Raw genomic sequence first — 23,419 nt, 5'->3', positions numbered from 1 at the left:
TCATATTCTAACCTAATCGATTATAGTATATGCCGACTATTTTTGTACGGATAACGGATCAATAAATGCCCGGGGAAATCAAATAAGATATGTAGGCGGCAGCTATAGTAACATCATAGCGACAGTATACAGCGGTACGCGTGCGACTAACAACATGACCCCTGTAATGCACTCAAGCTCAGTGCTGTAGTGTCTTATTGATGGCGCAGACTGTACAGAGCGATAAGTATGGAATATAAATATCGGCATCGTCGACTCAGCTTTTCCGGAAACCGTATAGGTGCGCGACATCGACGCCGACCGGATACAGCACGACAGGCCGGGCGAATAGATATAACACAGTATTAGGACCAGTGTGTTTTCGTTTATGGTTTGCAATTCGGACGAGCGGTGGCATCTGAATCTGCTGATAATCGTATCGCCCTCATCACTGCCATAGCGCAAACTATATTCGATCGCCGTCAGTCGCGGCCGTAACTCATAGAAGTCGCGGTTGAATTTAAATTTAAGTGTAAATGCGCTTGCCATTTACATTAAAATAAAATATAATTCAAACAGCCATATTGTATATATATACATATATTATATTATACTAAATCGTTGTAAATATTGCTATACATAGCAAAATTAATTATTATGATTATAATATAATAATATTATGAAATATTTGGTTTTAATTATACGACTTTGTGAATAATATATGCCAAATGATTATACCGATTGCAATTTAAAAAAAAAAAGGATAATTATAGAGTTTATATCAAAACCATATTCGGGAATAGTTTTCAAAAATCTTCTATTTCAAGCAGTTTAATAATGCAATGAAAACGTTCACGAACACAACAATAATATTATAAAACGAATTGGCTCGTTTTAAAATTTTTTTTTTTTTTTGTAATACGATTTTACAACTAATTGAATTATTGATACACCTGTTAAATTAGATATGGTTGAATTGCACTAAATTTAGGTAAATTTCACTTGGATAAAAAAAAAACGGTATAGGTTGAATAATTCCATTTGAGTTCAAAACAGCTTTTATGTATATAATTTTATACTGATTCCTGTACCAATAATATAATGCTGAAATATACTCCATAGTCTTTGTAAACAAGGTTATTAAAATCTAAATCCCTAACAATTATTTGTGATTTGTTTGTTTACCTACACTAATGTATCGTTCATACCATTTAAGCATCGAAATACCGATCAAAATAAAGTAGAAAAATACTTGAAATAATTTTAAATACTAAATCGTTTTTGAAACGATCTTAGTACTATACTTTCTGAATTCTGAAAATTTAGGATGACATGGAAAACAAGTTAAAAGAATTTACAGTAAATACATTAAGCTCAAACAAAGAATTTTCCGTCTTAAAGAAAAAGAACAATCCTCCATATATGAAATGAATTGATTATTTGGACAATGTTAGTTATTTAATTAAACACAACGACATAACTAGTTTAAAGAGACTTTTTTTATATATATTATTTTATATGATTATTTTTATGATGTGCTCTACTTTCTCAGGTGTCACATTGACTTCGTAGTGGATATTGATAGCAACTAATCTATTGAGTTTTCTTTCTGCTGTGAAATTATTTAAGTAATTTTAAGTTTTTTTAAATGATCTCTCGACCTCGCATGAAGTCATTAGATGTGTGGTAAGTATTTTCAAAAGCGTATATTTTTATGTTTGGTAATAAATCTGAATTGCATACATTAAATATAATGTAGGTATTAGACTAATACTATTATTTTGTATATTAATGTTAATCAAATAATGATTGCATCATAAACATCGTTAGCATAAAAGTCAATATGTTCTCTAAGTTTTTCTTTATCAAACACTGAACTTTTAACTAATATTTGAAATCCACGTATTATATTTTGATAATATTTTAAGTAGATTATTTTTTTTTCAACTCGGCTAGATGTATATTAAAAAAATGTTGTCGTTTCGGAGTATTTAAAAAGTTATAGACCTGGTTGTGCCACTGGCTCGCTACAATTAAAATATATACACAACATATTGATATTTATAAAGTAGTATGGGTTCATATTATTATAATATATAAAATAAAGATAATTAACATAAGAATATAAAATTATGAATCTAGTGTAGTAAGCATGATTATTAAAATGAAACAATAACAATATTATGGGGTACATCTACAATGGTATATAAAATTAAGTCGTTAAAAGAAACTGTAAAGGCTTAATGATAACTATGAATTCGGAAATAAAAAAGTAAATTGTGTTTCGATTTTCGAAAAAGAATGAAGATGGTTTTGGTTAGAGAGCATAAATATTATATAACTATTTTATGCTCGCACAATTCACATAAGTATTCTAGTATGAGAGAGAGAGAGAGAGAGAATAAATGCGCAGTTGCCTCACCACATTATTGTGCCTAAACAAACATTATATTTTTATAAGGCTGCTTAAAGTCAGGCATATAACAATATTTTGCACTAATATCGTGATATATTATATCGTATAATACATTTTATATAAATCGAGTGTCCTCCACTAATACAAATTCTTAGAAAACCTAAATCCTCAATCTCATAATCATTTGACATTTATTTCATCACAACAGGCCGATAAAAAATTAGAAAGTCATAAAAACCTCTGATAACATTAGAACAGTATATATTTGTACTTAATAGATAAAATATAATTTTCATAATATTTATTATAAATATGTAACATAACACCCTTAATAATTAGACTAACTGAACGTCCACTCTCAGAATCGTATGCAATGATTTATCGATTATCATTGAATTCCAATGTAATACATTACAGTGACCTACGCAACAATAAATTTCGTATTTTAATAACAATTGATCCTATATTATAAATCAATCAATATGGATTATATAGATATAAATGAATAAACTAAAGTTAACAATCTGTACAACTAAGTAATACATAGTACCATTAATATTTAATTTGGAGATTGAAAATATATGTAAAAAAAAAAAAGCTGGTAAACTGTTGAAAATGTTAAAATAGTTTTAAATTGATATTATAATAATGGTGTACGATATACTATGATGAATAAAATATCAAAGTTCAAACGTGCACAACAGTTATTAGCTTAAATATATTTTGTATTTTTAATTTTACCACGCCATATATGTACAACTAAGACAATACATTTTTTTCGTTTGGATTTAAGAACAAATGCTTATAATATAAATACACGATATGTTTACTTAATCGTTATAATGCAAACGCCAAAATGAAAAGACCGTATTTTTGTGCTTATAATATCTTAATACCTATTCAGAATCTGATCATTTTAGGTATATTCTGTGAAAAGAAAAACTTATACTCCTTCTTTAAACCTGAACAATAACTATGACATCATTTAAAGTTTTAATAATATTAACCGTGATGTTTGTTATAAGCAACTGTGTCAAAAATAATGGTATCAACGACGAAGGTAAAATCAAAAAAAAAGCAACTAACAATTATTTTATAACATTTTTAAAATATGAAATTTATATTAACTAACATTATAATATGTTTAATAGAAAATATTACTTATTAAATAATTCTTGTTATTCAACGATGTATTTATAAAAATATAATTTTTTATAATAAGCTATTGCTATGCTTAAAAATGAACAAAATATTAATAAATGTATGAAAATCATAAATATTTATATTTTTTAAGGCTGTTCACGAAATACGGAAATTAATAGAGGTAAATAAAAGTGAATACATATTATAACCATGAAATTGAGGTTTTATTGTATGCACTTAGTACATCTTTTTAATACTGCAACTATAATTTCAAGCGTTATTTCGTACAAAAATTTAAATATTAAAATTTTACTATATATATGCAATATCCAAATTATTTTAAATATTCATTGATTTTTAAATGCAGAATTAATTTTTTGATTACAGAATGCAATAGTAAGGAACATCATATTAGTGAATTATAGTCAATACATTTTACAATTAATGTATAGATATAATATAAATTTTATTATAGCATATAACATAAATATTTTCATTATGATATGTTAATATATTACTTGGGATACTTTTATACTATTTCTTCTTCAATTGTTTGTTTTTTTTTTATATTCCAATTTAAGTGTGGATATTAATTAAAATATGTATGTACTATTCCAATCAATTACTCGTCAATTTTAAATAACATATAACTTACTTCGATTTTTTAGAATGCATTGGTAAGAACTTTATATCAGTAAATTATTCTTAATGCATTTTAAACTTAATATTTATGTACGTACTAGGCGGCATACTTTTATGATATTTAAATTATCGTTTCGAGCTTTTATTTTATACTAAACTTTAATTCTATATATACAACTCATTTTTTACTAACTTTGGTATTTATTCTTTTAAACTACCGTTATTTATGAAAATACTCCCATGTTTGATTATTTATAAATACTCAGTATAGATGAATATGTTGATTTTATAATGATGTCTTTTATTTCTATCATCACCTTTCTGTACCATAAAAACGCTTCAATTTTCAACTTTCGGTGTAGTTTCTATAGGTAGTAAATTGGTTGTTATAATTATCACATTGGTCAAAAGACGACCATTTAATTGGCTCCAAATCTTAGGTAAAGTATATCTTATCGAACATCGAATTGACTCAAAAAAATACAATATTGAATTGGCTTCTAGTATAATTTTCAACAAGTGTTTTTAAAATTTAAAAATTGAAGGAATTTGCGGACACAGTGCCGGATAACTGCTTGAAATTATCTAATCGTTAATCCCTTAACGCATTAAGCGGTCACAACCATCGTCATATTTATAAAATTGAACTGCCTAGTTATAAAAGATTTGTGAATTCACTGATATCAGTAAACGCAGTAATCGCAGTTCGAAAAAATGAGTAATGAAAAGGGATAATTAATATTAATGGTAAATAATTTTAAATTTAGCAATCTTAAGATTCTCAAAAATTCATTAAAACGCTTAAAATGTACTAAATGAGGACGCAAAATTTATTTGAGAAATAGTAACAACTATAATAATTATAAAATGTAATAACTGTAATTTTTAATTATTTTAATGTATATAGTTGAATTTATTTTCGAATAATTTTGTTATCTAATAGATTAATAAAATAAATATTAAGAGAGCCAACTCAATGAGTAAATCTTGTGAGCCAATTCAATAGCTTCCGAAGCAAAAAAATCGCAGTATTTTTCTAAAAAAATAATAATTAATTACAGGTTAGATAAAAAAATGTTAGGTTCAAATCCGAACAAATTAGATATTTAAACTAATATTGAATACAAAAATTTCGCAAAAAATCAATCCAACCTACCATATTACTTATAATACATAACTTTAATAATAAAAATATCTTCATAAAAGTATAGAATAACAGATCATCTACATTTAAAATTGAATTTTTTATCCCATTATTTAATTAAAAATTGACACATACATCACAGTGGCTCATAGACGACTGATTAGTATATTCGACACCTATTGTACAACGAGGCGATTACATATATTCACTTTTTTTCAATTGATTGTTTTTTTCATAAAAATTGTTTAAATAAATTGTACGTTTACTAATATTGTATGTTTAATTTTTGAAAAAAAACTAACAGAAAATTTAAAAAAAATTGGGTTTAAATGTAAGTATACGTTGATGGTATCAACAAGTGTTGTTAGATCAATTTTTTATGACTTTTTTTATATTTTTATCAGATAAATAGATAATACTGTTTTAGAATGATTACATATTTATATCATATACCTATCTACTAAAAATATTAAAAGTTTGTGATATTCAAATCTGCATATAAGATATAAATGTCTGATGTATTGTATATTTATATAGATGACTCGTTATTAGTAAATTTCAATTATGCAAAGCAATTTAGTAAGTAATAATTGAGTGTGGTAATAATTTATAATATGTTAAATGTCGGATTACCATTGTTTAAAAAAATATATATATAATACCGTTACATCATTTATTACTAACCTATTATCATCATAGTGTGGTATCGTATATTATGTTTATATAAATTATAATATAACAATTTTTACAACAATTATCATGACATTTTAGCTGTCGAAAGTTATGGCGTAACATTTAATGAAAATGTGGTCAAAATTTTGGCTGAAACTAATGAAGGCAAAGTGAGTTATGTAGATTAATTTTTTTATTTTTATATTAACTAAACTTTCTTATGTAAATTAAAAATATTTTTTCATCAATAAAATTTATTCAAACCTAAAATATAACAATCAGTCTATATAGTTCTTAAATTGTCTATCTAAATATGATTTTATTATCTTAAAAAAAAAAAATAATAATAATTAATAAAAATAGTTTTTAATTTTATTGACATTTCTAAATTTTATTATTTTATTACAAAAATCGCAGATTATACTCTTATTGTATGTTTAATTATATTTCCAACAGGATGATACCTATCAACAATCATCACAACTGACAGAGGATGAAGTTAGACGTATGTTATTCAGTGGCATACTCATGGGGTGGGTGGTCATGGGGTTTGAACCCCCCCCCCCCATTGGCCGTATTTTTTTTAACTATTTCATATGCGTATATAATGCATATAATATTTTTTTACCAACAATATCACGGTTATTGATTAAGTGATTAAATTAATATAATAAATAAAAAGAAAATTAATTATTGATTATTGATTTTACTGATTATAATATAGTAAATTGGTCTAATTTCTGGTGGTGCAGAGGCATATTCTCAACCTATAATTTCCAACAAACCAATAATCGAATTTCCTAAGTAAATTCTTCCCTATAAACTATATATTTTCTCATAATATATTTCTTTAAATAATAGATACATTTTGAATTATTTTAGCAGTAAAACCTTTATTATTATAATATTAATAAAAAAAATAGTCAAAAATGGTTTTATATTTATTTTAAGTTGAGATTACGTCCTCTTTCCACAGTTCCCGAATCGAATTCATCAATTACTTGGTCCAAATTAATATTATTCTTTTTTTCGATCTGCAAAGTAGCTAAACTACTAAGCCTTTCTTGCCCCATAGTCGTTCTAAGGTAAGTTTTTGGGGTTTCATTGATTCCGCCAGACCTTTTTATACTTGGGTATAAGGTTTATTGATTCCGCCAGTGCAGGTAGTCTAAAAACGACCTATCGATTCCGCCAGGGAAAAAATAATCTTCCCGAACATTTTACTTACATAGGTTTATTATAAATATTATATGAAATGCCTGTATAAAAATGTTATCGCTAATTGATGATAATCTAACTTGTATACTCGTAATGATGCGAAAAACGACTAATAGTTTAATCTGATTAGTCTCAATTTATCATCGTGTCATTATAATTCGCAATAATGAATTTCGAAATCGTAAATGGTGAACGAGAAAATTACTTAGTTATTTATCAAAATGAAAAATTTTTTAAAACAAATTTTGTGAAATATTTATGTGCGTATAAGTGGAAATGTGTTAATAAAAAGTGTAACGCAAAAATATACATCAACGAATCCTTAACGAAAATTTTAAAATATGATATTGACCACAAAAATCATGAAAAACAGCCAATAAATGTATTGAAAAAAATTGTTTAATCGAAGAGTTTATGGCACACTGCCCTAATGATTCAAAAATGTCAACATTTTGTGATTATTTAACTAAAAACTACATTGACTAGTTTTCGAGATTTCCACCCAATGTTTAGGCCTCTTCCTCCATTACTTCTGAGCAAACCACCAATAGTTGTGAATCTTTTCACGCAAAACGCAATTCTTTGTTTACAAAATCACACCCAAATATTTTTTTATTTATACACGTCCTTAAACACAAGGATCCAAACTGATACGTACATTATTCTCAGGTCAACTCACAAAACAAAAATTAGTAAGAACACAAAATATATTCATCAAAAAAGAAAAATCGAAGATTTATTAAAAGATTATGAGGCTAAAAAAATTAACCGCTCACATTTTATTAGTTTGGCATCATCCCATTATAAAAAATAACATTGTAAAACTTAAAACTATATTTGACTAAATTAATTTATATTAAAATTAAATATTGACTTATTTTATAGATACCTATATTATTATTATTGTAACATTTTATTTATTTAACTGTATTGTATTCTTTTATAATGATAATTAATATATTTTTAATATTTAAATGTATTATTAAATTATTTTTTAGATATATTATTATTATAACAGAAACAGATTGACAGCAGCAGTTGCCAGGTCGAGGTAAAAATTAGTAGGTGACGGAATTGATGCTACATTGGCGGAATCGATAGGTCCCCAAGTTTTTAACCTTTTTAAACAAGAAAAAGACCTTTCGCAACCTGCTGTATGAGTAGGTATTGTTAAGAATATTTTTAATGTCTCTGGAAAACCTTTTTGAATGTAATTTTGTTTTGTGTATTCTATTTTTGATTCTAATTTATCAGGTACTGAATTATTGCCATATTTTTGATTTTACTATTTTAGAATATAGATAGAATAATTTATAATTTTGATAAAACCTATCACATGCACGAAATTTACAGTTTTGTATTTGTTTATATATTATTATATATTTCAATGATTTTCTGCCTTCTGGTGGTGCAAAAACATACCTTTGCACCACCACATTTTAGATGTGGTGGTGCAAGTGCTGCATTTACAGTACCCAGTTTATGCCACTGACATTCAGAATTAGACTATATACTAAATAAACTAGTATTCGTATATCGATAGCTAAGTACTTTTTACATTTAAACTTAGATATCACACTATTGCTATTTACCTTAACCACATTTACCGCAGAATAGGTGAAATAGTGCTTTAATTATAGATGTTTTTTTTGTTGCTTTGCTTTTCTTTATTTCAGTTAGGCATGTTAGAATGTAATGCACCTGTTGAAGTTGGACCAATAAATGATATAGGTTTCTTTATAAATCGAAGCTTGTCTGATATTGAAAAAAACATAGTGAGTGCATTTGTCACTAAGCTTAATGACATGTTATTTTCAAATTTTTTTATTTAAAAAAATTAAATAAATTAAAAACCTGTGTAACTTAGTTTAAGTTACTTAATGTACATAATATTTTTTTAAGGTCTTAAATAACTTATAGACACATTACCAGTAAATTATGATTTTCTAATATTAAAAATAAACTCTAAAAGAAACCTGAAATCTGTTAAATTATTTTAGACCCGTCTTAATGCAAGATCTATAAAGAAGATCTTTATATTCTAGTAAATTTATAGAGCCTCCCCCCCATTGAAAATTCCGGAGAACGCCACTGATGTTTTTAATACATTCTCACATTTTCTATACACTACGTTATTATCTTTAACATGTATTAACCAACATTTTAAATTATTTAACCAATCAGAGTTTTATTGGTTAAAAAAAACCATATTTATAACAGCTATTGAATCCATAACCAATCTGCAATTCAACAAACATTTTGAAAAGCTCAATATATTGAAGATATAAATAGATTTATTTAAAAAATAATATGTTGTAATTGTATACTCACATATCACTTTGAGCAAGTTTAAATATGATAGATCAATATAAAATGGCCAAATTGTCATAACCAGATAACGGAAACCCTTTATATAATTTTTTGTCATCGATGAAAGAATCCATATTATTGTAATATCACATAGAATTTGACAAATATTTGTAGGGACACTGCTGATAAAGAAAAATCTAGTTTATAGAATACAGATTATAATATTTACTAAAATTCAAAATTATTGACAGATTATATATCATTATTCAACATTCAAATTATAAACCATGGTATGGTCTTTGATCGTAAGTATTATTCTTAAATGTATCCGTTTTTATAATAATTTATAGAACTCTTCCCAATTGTGTTGATATTATATTTGACTTGTATTTGATTTTTATGTTGATAATTTAACAAGTAAAAAGAGAAAACTAACCGAATAACATATTATTTAATTCATTTATTACAGTTCTCATGTGGACTCCAAACGATTTTTGTGAGGACAAACGTAAGTAATAGTGTAAACGTGTACTTTATATAAATTATGTTTCAATATAATATATTATAGTTTTATACCAAATAATGGGTATGAATAGTTGAGTTATATTTATAGATTTCTATTAAAATACATTTTAAACTATAACAATATAGGTAGAGAAGAAGAGTTCTAATTTGACGTAGCTAGTTAAGCAGCCATCAGTGAAAAAAAAAAAATAAGAAGAACGCTTTTAAAATAGAAAGTTATTTGCCGTCTGACTGAAATCGTAATTTTTTAGTGAAGAGCGGTTGACCTTTTTTGAGCGTGATTCTAATGGATGATTTTGCACTTTTTTTCTTTTACTAAATTAAAAACATGGTTTAGATCGAAAATTGTACCACAAAATTTAAGTAGTTTGGCTTTACTGCATATAAACATACATATTGATATGCTTACTGAACAATGAAAATTACATTTTTAATTTAAAAAAATTAAGATACCTAATACACTATTGTTGATAATTTTTCAATAGTACCTATTGAACTATCAACTGTAAAATGACATTATTTTAAAATAAAATAATACTAACTTCAAAATTAATTTTTTGTGTTTATTTTAAAACTAGTTAGCAAACAGATAACTTGTTTAAGTATGTATTATTATATGTTTTATTTATTTTAAACTAGATTAGATATTTAAATTAAACTATTAATTTTAAGGAATTATATAATATGATACTATGATAATTTGTATTTATCATATTATATAAAATCAATTAATTCTTGAAAATTATGAAATATTTTTCCCTCTATTTTTATTGAAATTCTGATGTGGCGGAACAAAAATCAGTGTATAATTTTATAAAAAAAAAAGCTTTTGGACTTTTATTTGATACATAATATCCAATTATTATAGTTTACAGCTCTTTAATATTAATATTAAATTGTAAAAAAATAAAATGTTTCATAATTTTGTCATGATATTTACCATTATACAAAATTTGTAGCATACAATAATTTATAAATAATTAAAACTATATTATACATAGGTACATTACATTTTAAAACAAGTAAGGCCACACATTTGTTTATTATTACTGTATTAATTATAATAATTATAACGTAAATACATACGTTAATAGAATTTTAGAGTTTAAGAATTTCGTCGAGCTTGATATTTTTTGTTCAATAGAATAAATTGGAAAGTTTTATTATTATTTTTTAGTGTTAATTTAAGTATCTTAATAGAATTCATTATTGATTAATTAGTTAATTAAATATTAATATTTCATGTTGAGTACTATTTTTTTTTTGAACAATGATTTTTCAAATATTGGTTAAAAAATGTAATGTGGGTAATCCTTTATTATATCTAGAGTAGGTACTAGAGATATACAAGAATGGCAGTGCACACGAAGTGCGTACCAAAACAATGTAGACGAAATTTTTTTGAACGAATTCCGTCAGGGACACCTGACCTGACGGGTGTTACCTTTTCACTTAACATTTTTTTTTGTGGTTTTCCGAGGTTTTCAAATTTATTATCGATATTTTTAGATTTTTAAAAAATAATAATAATAATTAAATATTTATCATTAACATGGTATTATTATATGATAACTTGTTTTTAATGGTTTGCAATGGCATAGCTAGGGGGAGGGCTGGGGAGGCTGCACCCCCCTCCCCGAAATATCGGGAAAATTTAAAAATTATTTTAATTTTTAATGGTCTATAAAAATCGCTAAAATCTACAAAAAATTGTGCAAGTCACCAAAATTGACTCACCAAAAACAACTAACTAACTAATGTGATTGATTATGATTTATGACTTATAATTTAAATTATTATGACATTAGTATATTTTCACAATTAAATTTCAATCAATTTGTATAACCTGGCATATCTTTTTTATGGCAATATCACTTTAGGAACTATTTAAAATAATTAACTGTAGATAAAAAAGTAACACGAATACGAGTTCGTCTACCTATTTTGGTATGCAATTCGTGTGTACCCAATAATGAACATGTAGTATATAACTATACTTATATCACCCTATATTGTATAATTTTATTTTCTAACAAGAAAATAATGGAAGTTATAATAAATGTAATTGATTAATTATTAATTATAATTATTAGTTATTAGATAGATTTTAAAGAAAATTGGTATAATATTCAAAAAAATAATTTTAATATTATTATTGTAGAGTTTTGTTGTGATTAAATTTATCGCATACCGATAAAATATACTGTTTGAGTATTATACATTGATAAAAACAAGTGCTCTTTCAGACATACACCGATCATACACGCTTATTGAGTATTATATTTATAAATTGTTTGGGATAAAAGTACATTATTGTTTATTAATATTATAATTCATATTTTAAACAACCAAACCTTATTATCTTAAATAATAATATCTTTAATAAAAATTATTATTCATCAATAAATATTTTTCACTTATTTAATTCGATTTTTTAAGTTCATTTTTGGAAGTTTTTAGGGCATTTTTTGTGTGTTTTTAGGTTATCAATAACCTAACTCTGGTGATGCGTAATAACTATCACTCATATCATCATAGTTCTACCATATTTTATAATTTAATAATTTGGTATAAAGATGCTATATTATCTATTGAAAAAAAAATTATAATTTTATAATTATATTCTACTACAGATTTATATGAATTAAGAATTAAATACGTCTTTAAATAACTAAATATTTATTTAATTTATAATTTGTTTATACTTTTAGGGTGTTTAGGTAAGATAACAGAGTTCTTATTAATTATTAATTTTTAACATAATCAATAACCTTATAATGACGATAATGTGATCAATGAAAATATTAAAAATTATAAACCATACCAACAATTCCATAATAATCAATCAAATTACATAATAACAGACCTAATATTGCAAAATATTTTTTTCAATCAATTAATATTATAAAAATAAATAATAATATTATAGTAATATTAGTATTTATAAATTAATATTTATATATCAATATTTTTATATTTGATATTATATTAATATTATTTATATAATAGTTGGTAATTAACACATAATTGTAATTTCACATTTTTCTATGACCAAAAGTTTTTTTATTTATAACAAAATTAAATTTGTTGATAACTATCATCACAATAGGCTCTCTTTATATTATGTCATTTATATGTAATATTTTGAAATTCTTATAAGATTTTTAACTAATACAAAGTCTAAAGAATAGACTATTTAAATTGAATACAATTTTAAATTTTAAAAATAATATATTAGTTCAATATTATATGATATTCAATTTTAGTGAGATGAATTTTGGTATACTTTATCTTATCAAACATAAAGATAATATAAGGACTTATCAATACATATTTAAATCGTTTAATATTTATTGTTAAAATTATCATTTATTAAAATAGCATTCAATATTGATTGTATTAATATTAAATTCGTAAAATTATAAATTTTAAAACAGAGAATGTTACTAAAGTATTTGATGGTAAGAAAATGATTATTTAACTAAAACATGTACTTGAAATTAGAAGTCATAATGTGACATTAAGATCCTTGAATCTTGACTAATCAAAATTTCACTAATTGATACATAATTATATGAACCATGATACGGCGGTACCATAAAATAAAAATATTCGAATAGTATATTGTGTATTTTATTATAAAATATTTATCATAATAAATGTGTCTCAATAGTAAATAAAATTATAAAAACATACTTAAATATAATGAATATAAAATAAAATTTTAATTTTAATTATAGTTTTTATATTATAATCAAAATAATTGTTGATCAATTTTATTTTTTTTTAATTGTTATGAAATTAAATTAGTATAATATTAGTTGATAATGCTGTGTACCCAAATTATGTTTTTGTAAATTAATGATTAAACTGTCTACTTAATATAAATTCATTTTAAAGCCACATTTCAATTAATTACACGTTCCAATAAGTTATCGCTGAGAGTTAAATAAATATGAATAAAGTTCCTAGATTAATTCAAAGTACAAAAGGTAGTATATTATGCTAGATTACAGGTTATTATCACATATTGTAAGACTATATGTATACTATATTTGTAGCTCGTCATGGACTTTATCACGGCTACATCGCAATTATTTTTATTATATTATAGTCAATGAACTTTTTATACATTATATCAAAAACTCTTGAAAAAATTCCATAGAAAAATTCCAAACTTGTGGTAACTACTACTATGGAGTCGTCAATTCTATACCTATGCACTTTTTATAAGTGATAAATCCCTATACTGAAACTATTTATGGGTGTAGCACTGTAGTGTAAACAATCCAATATCGAAAATAAAAAACCACTACACACATCTTATACAACTCGATTTTAAATTAAACCTAAAAGGGTATAGAAATCATACGTTAATATTTAAAATACCACCGAAAAATATGTTAATTATAGTAGATTAAGTCAAATACCTATTATTTGATGTAATAATATTATTTATTTATTAGCGGACAATCCATACAAAAATATGATAAAAGTGATTGATTTAAGTAAGAAAGTTATCATAGTTTATTTACAACTTTAATAATTAATTAATCAATAGAACTGAAATTATGAAGAAAATAAATAGTTTAAATGCATTTTATTGATTTTTTCACCAATTTTCAATTTATCTATGTTTTTTAAAGGGAGTAGATTATGTTATGTAATATTGTTATTTTGACAACCTAAAACTATTACTAACTCCACTTTTTTTAGTTACTGTGCCTCAAAGACTTGAAGGATGGATATCAACCTTAACCTGTGAGAATTAAGTCATTTTTTTTTATTATTAATTTTGTTATTTTTAATGCAAATACTGTAATAAGGATAAAAGAAAGTTCAAATTAACTACCCATATGCCTCTATTGTAATTACTAGTCACTGCTCTGGTTCGCTCCTTTCACCTGCATTGGTTTAACTGATCATCAGATCTGATTTATAGACTCTAATAGACATACAACTGTCTCGCCGATATCATTAAATAATACCAACCTTCTGGGACAGTAGTTTAATTTGCAAATAAACTAAGTACTTGCAATAGGGAATATGATCGTTCTTTTTGATACGTCAAATTCGCCACCGGTAATTGGTGACCACGCTTGGCCATCATACTACAATAATGGTAACTGACTTATCGATTACTGTGTTCCGGTTTACGACACCGTTATTACGCCACCACCGACATTTTATGTCATGATTCGATGTGCAAACTCTTATATACTTTCAGCACATTAGCTACTCCGCCGTTGTTTTCGATCACCATTCGTTGTTGAAAACCGTTCTTATAGGTATTTTATGACTTAGATTAGGTAATATAATAACTAGGGATAAGCAAAAACATGAAATTTATTAATGATTATTAACATCTTCATATTTTTTCTATAGATGTTCAATTTAAAAAAGGTAAAAAAATACAGTATATAGTAAATTATAGTTTAAAAATTAGTGGTTATTACAGCATTTTACGTGTATCTACTTATCTTTTCGCGTCATATGCTATAACTGATATAAATACAATTTATTATAATCATATCACCACCGATTTAATAACAAATTTAAATTATAACAGGTACTTAATTTGAGAAGTTAATTCTCTTCACTCTAGATATGATCAAGCTAATTAAATATTTAGTGGTGGTCAATTTTAGAACGGTTAGAATAGTGGTCCAGAGCTTATAACCGTTAATCTCTGTAAATTCTGTCTATAGACCACTGGTTTTTTATAAGCAGAGAAAACAGTTATGTGTGACATGTGCAAATGATAATACTCGAGTTTCTCGATGTTGAATAATACCTTATGTATCTGTGTTTTTGCAATAACTCCGTGTAAGTAGGAACAACTAGTTCTGGTAAAATTTAAAAAAAAAACAAATTTTTTTTTTCAAAAAGTCACACAAATATATGATTTACTGGCTATTGGTAGCTGGCTGGATAAATTAATAAATAATTTTGTATTTACATATCAATCAACTTTTAACGTTACATTTTAAGTTTTCTTCACTACGATGGGCATTTGACATTATTCAGTGATTTTTATACTATACTCTCTGATCCAACATTACATCAGCCGTTCAAAAAACTGATGGAAAATAAACATTTAACGTTATCATGAAAATCTAAGATACAACAAATGCAAAAATATAGTTTTGAATAGTGCATTTAATGACATATTTTATAATTATATTTTATTGTAGAAACATTCAAGAAAGAATGGAAAGGTAAATTATTTTATGCAACAATTTTCAATACCACTCATATTCTTAAACTTTTTAATACTATGTACACTGTATATTTTAGTCATAAAAATAGTTACAATAGAAATCGTTTATAATGACGTTCAAGTGCCAAATCTATTACAAAACAGTACATTATATTATTATTATACTTTTATCAAAATGCATTTTAACTATATATATATATATATATATATATATATAGAGATCTATTATTTCAAAGTAAGTTTAATTATTATACTTATTTAGAACAAATTTTGTTTATAACAATTATGCAGTATTTTCATTTATAATTTTGCAATATGTTTTATCTTATATTTCAAATAGACATATAATTTTACACTGATCTTTTTTTCCTTATTTTAAAATTCTTTCTTGTCATAAACTATTTTAGATTTCTAGTAAGATCTGTAGGTATACGTGGATATTATAGATCTGCAACTTGTCCATGTTCACAAAAATGAGTCATTCCATATGTAATGACAGGACATAATAATAACCAATGATAATCGATATAAAATATTAGCATATATAAGTATATAACAAATGCATTTTTATTTTATTTTTGAGAATTGTAACTATAAATAACTAAGCCTGGCATGTCACTATAGAGCCGTTGTTTTTATAAACTTTTTCTACTGTATAATGAATCATATAGCAAAAACTGTTTAGACTGAAAATTAATTTGTGGTGTTAAATAATCTATATAGTTTAATACATTATGAAATACATTTTTTCTTTTTTTTAGAAGAAGCACAGAGTTACTTCGAATATCTTATAAAGCTTACAACAATCAATTTAGAAAGTTTGTATTTTAGTGGTGAACACTAATTGATAATAATATATATATTTTTTTTATCTAATTTAATCATAAAATAACAACACTGTATGCGTGGATGCTAAATCTCAAATTATTCAATTTACCGAGAATAGGCTAACGTTTAACAATAAATAGCTCAAATTTTGATAATCTATAAATAATAAAAATAATTGCATTATATTATAAACACTATGTTTTTATTTTTGTTTGTAGCCTTACCAGAATTGGATGTTACTACCTGGTGCAATAATTATATCCCTAATTTAATCGAAAGAAAAAATCGACAAATTATCGACACCATTGAAGAACACTGAACTGAATATATTGAGCCCACCCAAGAAAATATCAAGATCATCGAGCTTAGACTAAATGACAATAAAAAGCGTGTTAATTTTTTTGTAACGAAAGTAGAAATTTAACTTAATTTATTATATTGTATGTTGAAATTTTTAATTTAAAAATAAATAATATTTATAATCCATGAAACCCGTTTCTTATGTACTCCTTAGTATTTACTTGTGGGTCCCAAGTTTTAGTCGCGTATAAATTATTTATCTATTTCTTTGAAGAGTGGAGTATTATTGATATAATTTTAAAATACAAAAATAGTTCTTAAGTATATTATACTACGAGTTATAGTCTTGTTTGCGTATACGTATAATATTATAACACTAGGTTATAATATATGCACAGAGTAGATAAATTTATCTTTTGTATCCAAGAGGAATACTCCTACATTTTATAACCTTCATAGTTCATATAAGTCATACCCTATCATTCTATAAATTAAAACATCAGCTATCTAGTAAATGTAGATAGTGTATTATCCGACAACTTTTTTAAAAACTATGACTTTGTCGAGTGCTTCACAACAATTTTTACCGTAATTGTCAAACTAAAATGATTATTTTGTTTTATATAATTTGTGTAGATTACAAACTACTAAACATAAAAATAAAAGACAAAAAGTGGAAACTATCCTCAATGAAAAAAAAATAATAATATGGCTTCTTGACTTATTTTATGAAAATTTATTTTATATAACTAATGTGCTCACAACTAATAAAAACATCGTACCTAAAAATAAGAGACTTAAAAAATGGATGACTACAGGGCTTTTATGTTCTTCGCGTAACAAAAATTAACTCTAAGTTTAAAAAAAATCACCATAATGAAAAACTACTAAGTTACTATAAAAATAATAAAAACAAACTTAATTAAATTATAAAATAACTTTTATAAAAATAAGTTCAATTTATATTCAAATAATTCCAAATCCACTTGGAAATTAATAAAAAGTATTAGACAGGAAAGAAATTTGCTAAATAAATAAATATTATTAAACATCTTAAACGCAATGATGATTTAATTATAAATGCTCAAAACGTACCAAAAAAAAGCAGCTGACGCATTTAACGGATTCCATCACATCCATAGGATAAAATTTGTTAAATAAATTTAGTAATATTTAACGGATAGAATCTATTAAACCATACCATACTATGCAATATAATTTTACGTCTCGTTTTTAAGACCTATTGATTCTATTGAAGTAATAAATTTAATAAACAATTTATAAGACAATATTGCTACAGGATTTTATAATTTATAAGTCAAACTACTAAAAAAAAAAATTATCATTTATAACTGGCTTTCTAGCGGGGCGTAGATATCAATTGCACTGAACTTTTTTACATACTAATCCCATTAGCTATCGACTCCACCTAACATTTTTTCATATTCATCCAGCCGGCTATCAATCCGCTGATTATTTGTAAACTATTTATTTTAATAATAATAAAATATAAAATGGTTACATTTACATTTATGTTAGTACTTTATTACATGTTGGTACATTTAATGTGGTACTACCAGAAATAAAATTAATTTGCAGTACATTCGTAACAGAATAACGTTAATGAAATATAAAACATTACACGAACATTGAACATAAAACTTGAACTTTGAATTGCCCAATTGTACTTCACATATTATATGATTTACATTATACACAACCGTCGTTTATTATCGCGTTTGTTTTTATATCTTAATCAATATAATCCATAAAATTTTTATTAAAAAAAGATATATTTTATTAAAACCAAAAAGAATTTGAATGAATTATTCATTATATTCGAATTTATCTATGTCCAGAAAAATAGATAAATATATAGATGAAAGTGCCTACGAGCGATACAAAATCAACAAAAATAATAATTATAAAACTTATAAAAGTAGTATAAATCTGGTCATCTGATACGCACACTCATTGACGATGGTCCCGTCAAATTCAAAATACGACCCATTTATTTTATAGCTAACTTCCCTTCGTATATTTATGTATATAATATGCAAACGTGCATAACTCGGACGTGAACGGTGACGTGCTTACACGATGTAATATTACACACATTCGTGATTGATGAAAATAAAAATATGTGATGAAAATTGTTATCGCCGGTGTAATGGAAAAAATATAACGTTGAGTTACACAGAAACGTAATAGTCGTATACTTGTAGTAAAATTTGTGTACAGATATACATTTTTCAACATCTGAATGTAACCAAATATAATATGATAATATATAATCGAGACGGATAAGTCATGCCGACGCGACCGTCGATAGCGGCATAGTGGCTAATAGCTATATTGTTATACGCGTGGCGGAAGCAACGCGCTGTAGTGATGACTGCGATACTGAGTTATGGACAGCGAAGAATGTACGAGGTAACTGACATTGGAATTAAAAATGACAGCAGTTCCTCCGACTCAGCGGTTTCCGGATATGGTGCAGGTGTGCGACCAAGGCCGTAACTGAAAAAAAATTTCAGGGGGGAGGTTCAAAATTTTTTTTATATATAAACGTTGAAAATGTATAGTCAATAAACTATATTTATCACTAAAATATTTCTACTTTTAAAAATTTCGTGGGAGGGAGGGCCGGACCCTTGGACCCTTCCCTCGGTTACGGCCTTGCCGGCGGCCGTTGCGACATCGGCGGCGACCGCGGATGCAAGCATGACCGATGGAGCGATATATATCCGTATAAAATATCAGTCATCAGTGTAATATTGTGTGATGGTCTATGATACTTTAACAATCTCTTTTACAAGGTGGCTGAGTAACGTCGATGATAACCACCGGCACTGCGACGTACCACTCGCGTATAAACGTCGTGGTTATCGGCGTCATCGCCTACGACAGGCACATTATTTAAGGGGGTGGTACTAGCGATTGCACCTTCCTCGAAAAAATAGAACGTATTGCAGTAACTCATAATAGTTAATAAAAAAAATATAAAATTGAATTATGATTGTCACCGGACGTAAGTAACTGATTCAGTGACCACAATAGAAACCGTTTTTGCGCATTTTTTAAGCCTTAACTATGTAAAATAATTTATTCATTGCTTTAACTGACACTATTGTAGTGTCATGGTTTATACGTCAATTGATCGTAAAAAATCTACCGCACGACAATTTAACGCAAATAATTAATCGTAAAAAAAAAATAAAACATTTTAAGTAATTATATAACAATAAAATAAATTAAACTTACGATTAAAAATCATTTGTAATTTTTCCTCCCTTATCTACTTACCCTACCTGTGTATTTTCGAAATAATTTAACAGCGATGCCAGTAGTGTGTAATAATAGATTTCGGACTGCCTGTAACTTAACTTATCAACTAAACACAGGTTTGCTAATTAGCTACTTATATATGTTATACATGTTGTTGTTCGATTTCGTTTTGTCACCATTTCACTTTGTCGCTATGCTATTCTGCACATAATTCTAAAATTATTTTTGTTTTAAAACACGGTTAAGAACTTGTGGTTTATAATGTGACAAATGGACACAATGAAATATTTATCATTTGAAACGAACTTAGTAGTATACTATCTGAAATCTGAAAACTTTATTTGACATGGCCCCTGTAAAGTACTCACGATCGCTGTTCTAGCGACTTATTGATGGCACAGACTGTACAAAGCGATAAGTATGGAATATAAATATCGGCATCGTCGACTCAGCTTTTCCGGAACCGTATAGGTGCGCGACATCGACGCCGACCGGATACAGCACGACAGGCCGGGTGAATAGATATAACACAGTATCAGGACCTGTGCGTTTTCGTTTATGGTTTGCAATTCAGACGAGCGGTGGCATTTGAATCTGCTGATAATCGTGTCGCCCTCACCAATGACATCGCGCAAACTATATTCGATCGCCGTCAGTCGCGGCCGTAACTCACACGCACATTAAACGTGTTTGTGACATTCTTCCGCCTGAACGTCCCCGAGAATGTGCATAGAAGTCGCGATTTTAATATAAATGCGCTTACCGTTTACATTAAAATTTATAATTTATAAAATAAAATATATCTTAAGCAGCCATATTGTATATATATACACATATTATATTATACTAAATCGTTGTAAATATTGCTAAACATAGCAAAAATATTGTATTTATGATGGAAATTATAGCAATTATTATGATTATGAAATATTTGGTTTTGTTTATACGGCTTTGTGAATAATATATGCCAAATAATTATATCAATTGCAATTTAGAAAAAGGATTATTATAAAGATTATATCAAAACCATATTCGGGAATAGTTTTCAAAAATCTTCTATTTCAAGCAGTTTAATAATGCAATGAAAACGTTCACGAACACAACAATAATATTATAAAACGAATTGGCTCGTTTTAAAATGTTTTTTTTTTTTTTTTGTAATACGATTTTACAACTAATTGAATTATTGATACACCTGTTAAATTAGATATGGTTGAATTGCACTAAATTTAGGTAAATTTCACATGGATAAAAAAAAAAAAACGGTATAGGTTGAATAATTCCATTTGAGTTCAAAACAACTTTTATGTATATAATTTTATAGTGATTCCTGTACCAATAATATAATGCTGTAATATACTCCATAGGCTTTGTAAACAAGGTTATTAAAATTTAAATCCCTAACAATTATTTGTGATTTGTTTGTTTACCTGCACCAATGTATCGTTCATACCATTTAAGCATCAAAATACCGATCAAAATAAAGTAGAAAAATACTTGAAATAACTTTAAATAACAATTTATAGTTAAAAATTCAATATTTTGCATAATTCACATCTAAAAAAATATAAATAATATATAACCAATTAAAAATAATTCGACTTAAACAATTAAATTGTGGTCATCATTATATAAATCTAAAATAATATAACACAATTTATTATTTTATGGATATAGACATTATTATAAACCAAAATTAACGGCACTCACTGGATATTAACATAATTACCCAAATACATAGGTAATTATCGCTAAAAACCGGATAACCACGTTGATGACCAAATACGTGAATAATTATTGTTTAAGACCATATATTATGCAAGTGAACTTCAAATTCTATAAAAATGTAGGTATTTTTTAAAATATAAATAAAGCTTTATTGTTATTATTAATCCGTATGTCAATTTAATTTTAATTTTTTCTTTAAAAGCTTTACGAACAGTTTGAATATTTGAAAAAAATATATAACATATTATATCGTAAAATCGACCTTAAAAAATTATTCGAATTGAGTTACTTAATGTAATCGTACTAAATATTATGCACAATATCACATCAGTGCAAACGTATCCAATTTATCATACTTCTTTAAAAGAAGCTAAGTATTGAAGAATATGCAAATTAATAATTTATGTTTATTTAAAAATAATAAATTTATTTTTATTCCTGAATAAACCAATGGTTTTTTATGCATAACCAAAATGAAAATTTTAATAATATAGCAAAACAAATGGAAATATTTGGAGTATCAGTTTTATTATTTAAGTTTTTTTGTGTATTTTTTTTTTTTATTAGCTATTAGCATAAAACTATGATATCTCAATAATTAAACAATATACAGAATAAAATGTATACAACTCTCAACAATGGCGCAACCAGGATTTTTTTAGTGAGGGGGGTCCAAAAATATAATTATTTTAAATTAACAAACAAATAGTATTATTATTTTATTGTATGAATAATGTTAATATTATAATTATAATGTAAATTTGAATGATAATTAAATATTAAAAATAAAGGTTTATACAATGTATATAACTCCGAAGCAATAAAAAAATAACGATAATTTTAGCGCTTATAAAATGAAATCTAAGCAATGTTTTATATGGCTTAAATTATATACTACTTTCTCAGGTGTCTCATTGACTACGTAGTGGATATTGAGAGAAGCTAATCCATTGAGTTTTCTTTCTAATGTGGAATTTCTTAAGTAACTTAATTCTTTTAAGTGTGG

General features: G+C 25.7%; 1 protein-coding gene and 1 long non-coding RNA gene across 2 annotated transcripts; both read left to right on the top strand.

Moving 5' to 3' along the window:
• The first annotated feature begins 3,406 nt into the window (after positions 1–3,406).
• Positions 3,407–13,530, top strand: LOC113558210. The gene is made up of 9 exons (XM_026963706.1): positions 3,407–3,455; positions 6,096–6,166; positions 6,453–6,501; positions 9,776–9,829; positions 9,994–10,032; positions 10,628–10,651; positions 11,051–11,071; positions 12,761–12,769; positions 13,487–13,530. Exons 1-9 carry the CDS (start codon positions 3,407–3,409, stop codon positions 13,528–13,530), a joined length of 360 nt encoding a protein of 119 aa, XP_026819507.1.
• Positions 13,531–14,768: 1,238 nt separating this feature from the next.
• LOC113559121 lies at positions 14,769–17,455 on the top strand. Its single transcript, XR_003405878.1, has 5 exons — positions 14,769–14,810; positions 15,435–15,452; positions 16,244–16,267; positions 17,031–17,087; positions 17,316–17,455. It is a non-coding gene; the product is annotated as an uncharacterized LOC113559121 (long non-coding RNA).
• Positions 17,456–23,419: the final 5,964 nt, after the last annotated feature.

Source organism: Rhopalosiphum maidis, chromosome 4 (genome assembly GCF_003676215.2).
Source record: "Rhopalosiphum maidis isolate BTI-1 chromosome 4, ASM367621v3, whole genome shotgun sequence".
Lineage (NCBI taxonomy): Eukaryota > Metazoa > Arthropoda > Insecta > Hemiptera > Aphididae > Rhopalosiphum > Rhopalosiphum maidis.
This window is presented reverse-complemented; position numbering and strand designations above follow the sequence as displayed.

Excerpts from the sequence above, each read along its gene's own strand:
- LOC113558210 (XM_026963706.1), top strand. The coding sequence starts at position 3,407 with ATGTTTGTTATAAGCAACTGTGTCAAAAATAATGGTATCAACGACGAA. Across the intron at positions 3,456-6,095 it reads TAATGGTATCAACGACGAAG|CTGTCGAAAGTTATGGCGTA; the intron begins GTAAAATCAAAA and ends ATGACATTTTAG. Across the intron at positions 6,167-6,452 it reads CTGAAACTAATGAAGGCAAA|GATGATACCTATCAACAATC; the intron begins GTGAGTTATGTA and ends TATTTCCAACAG.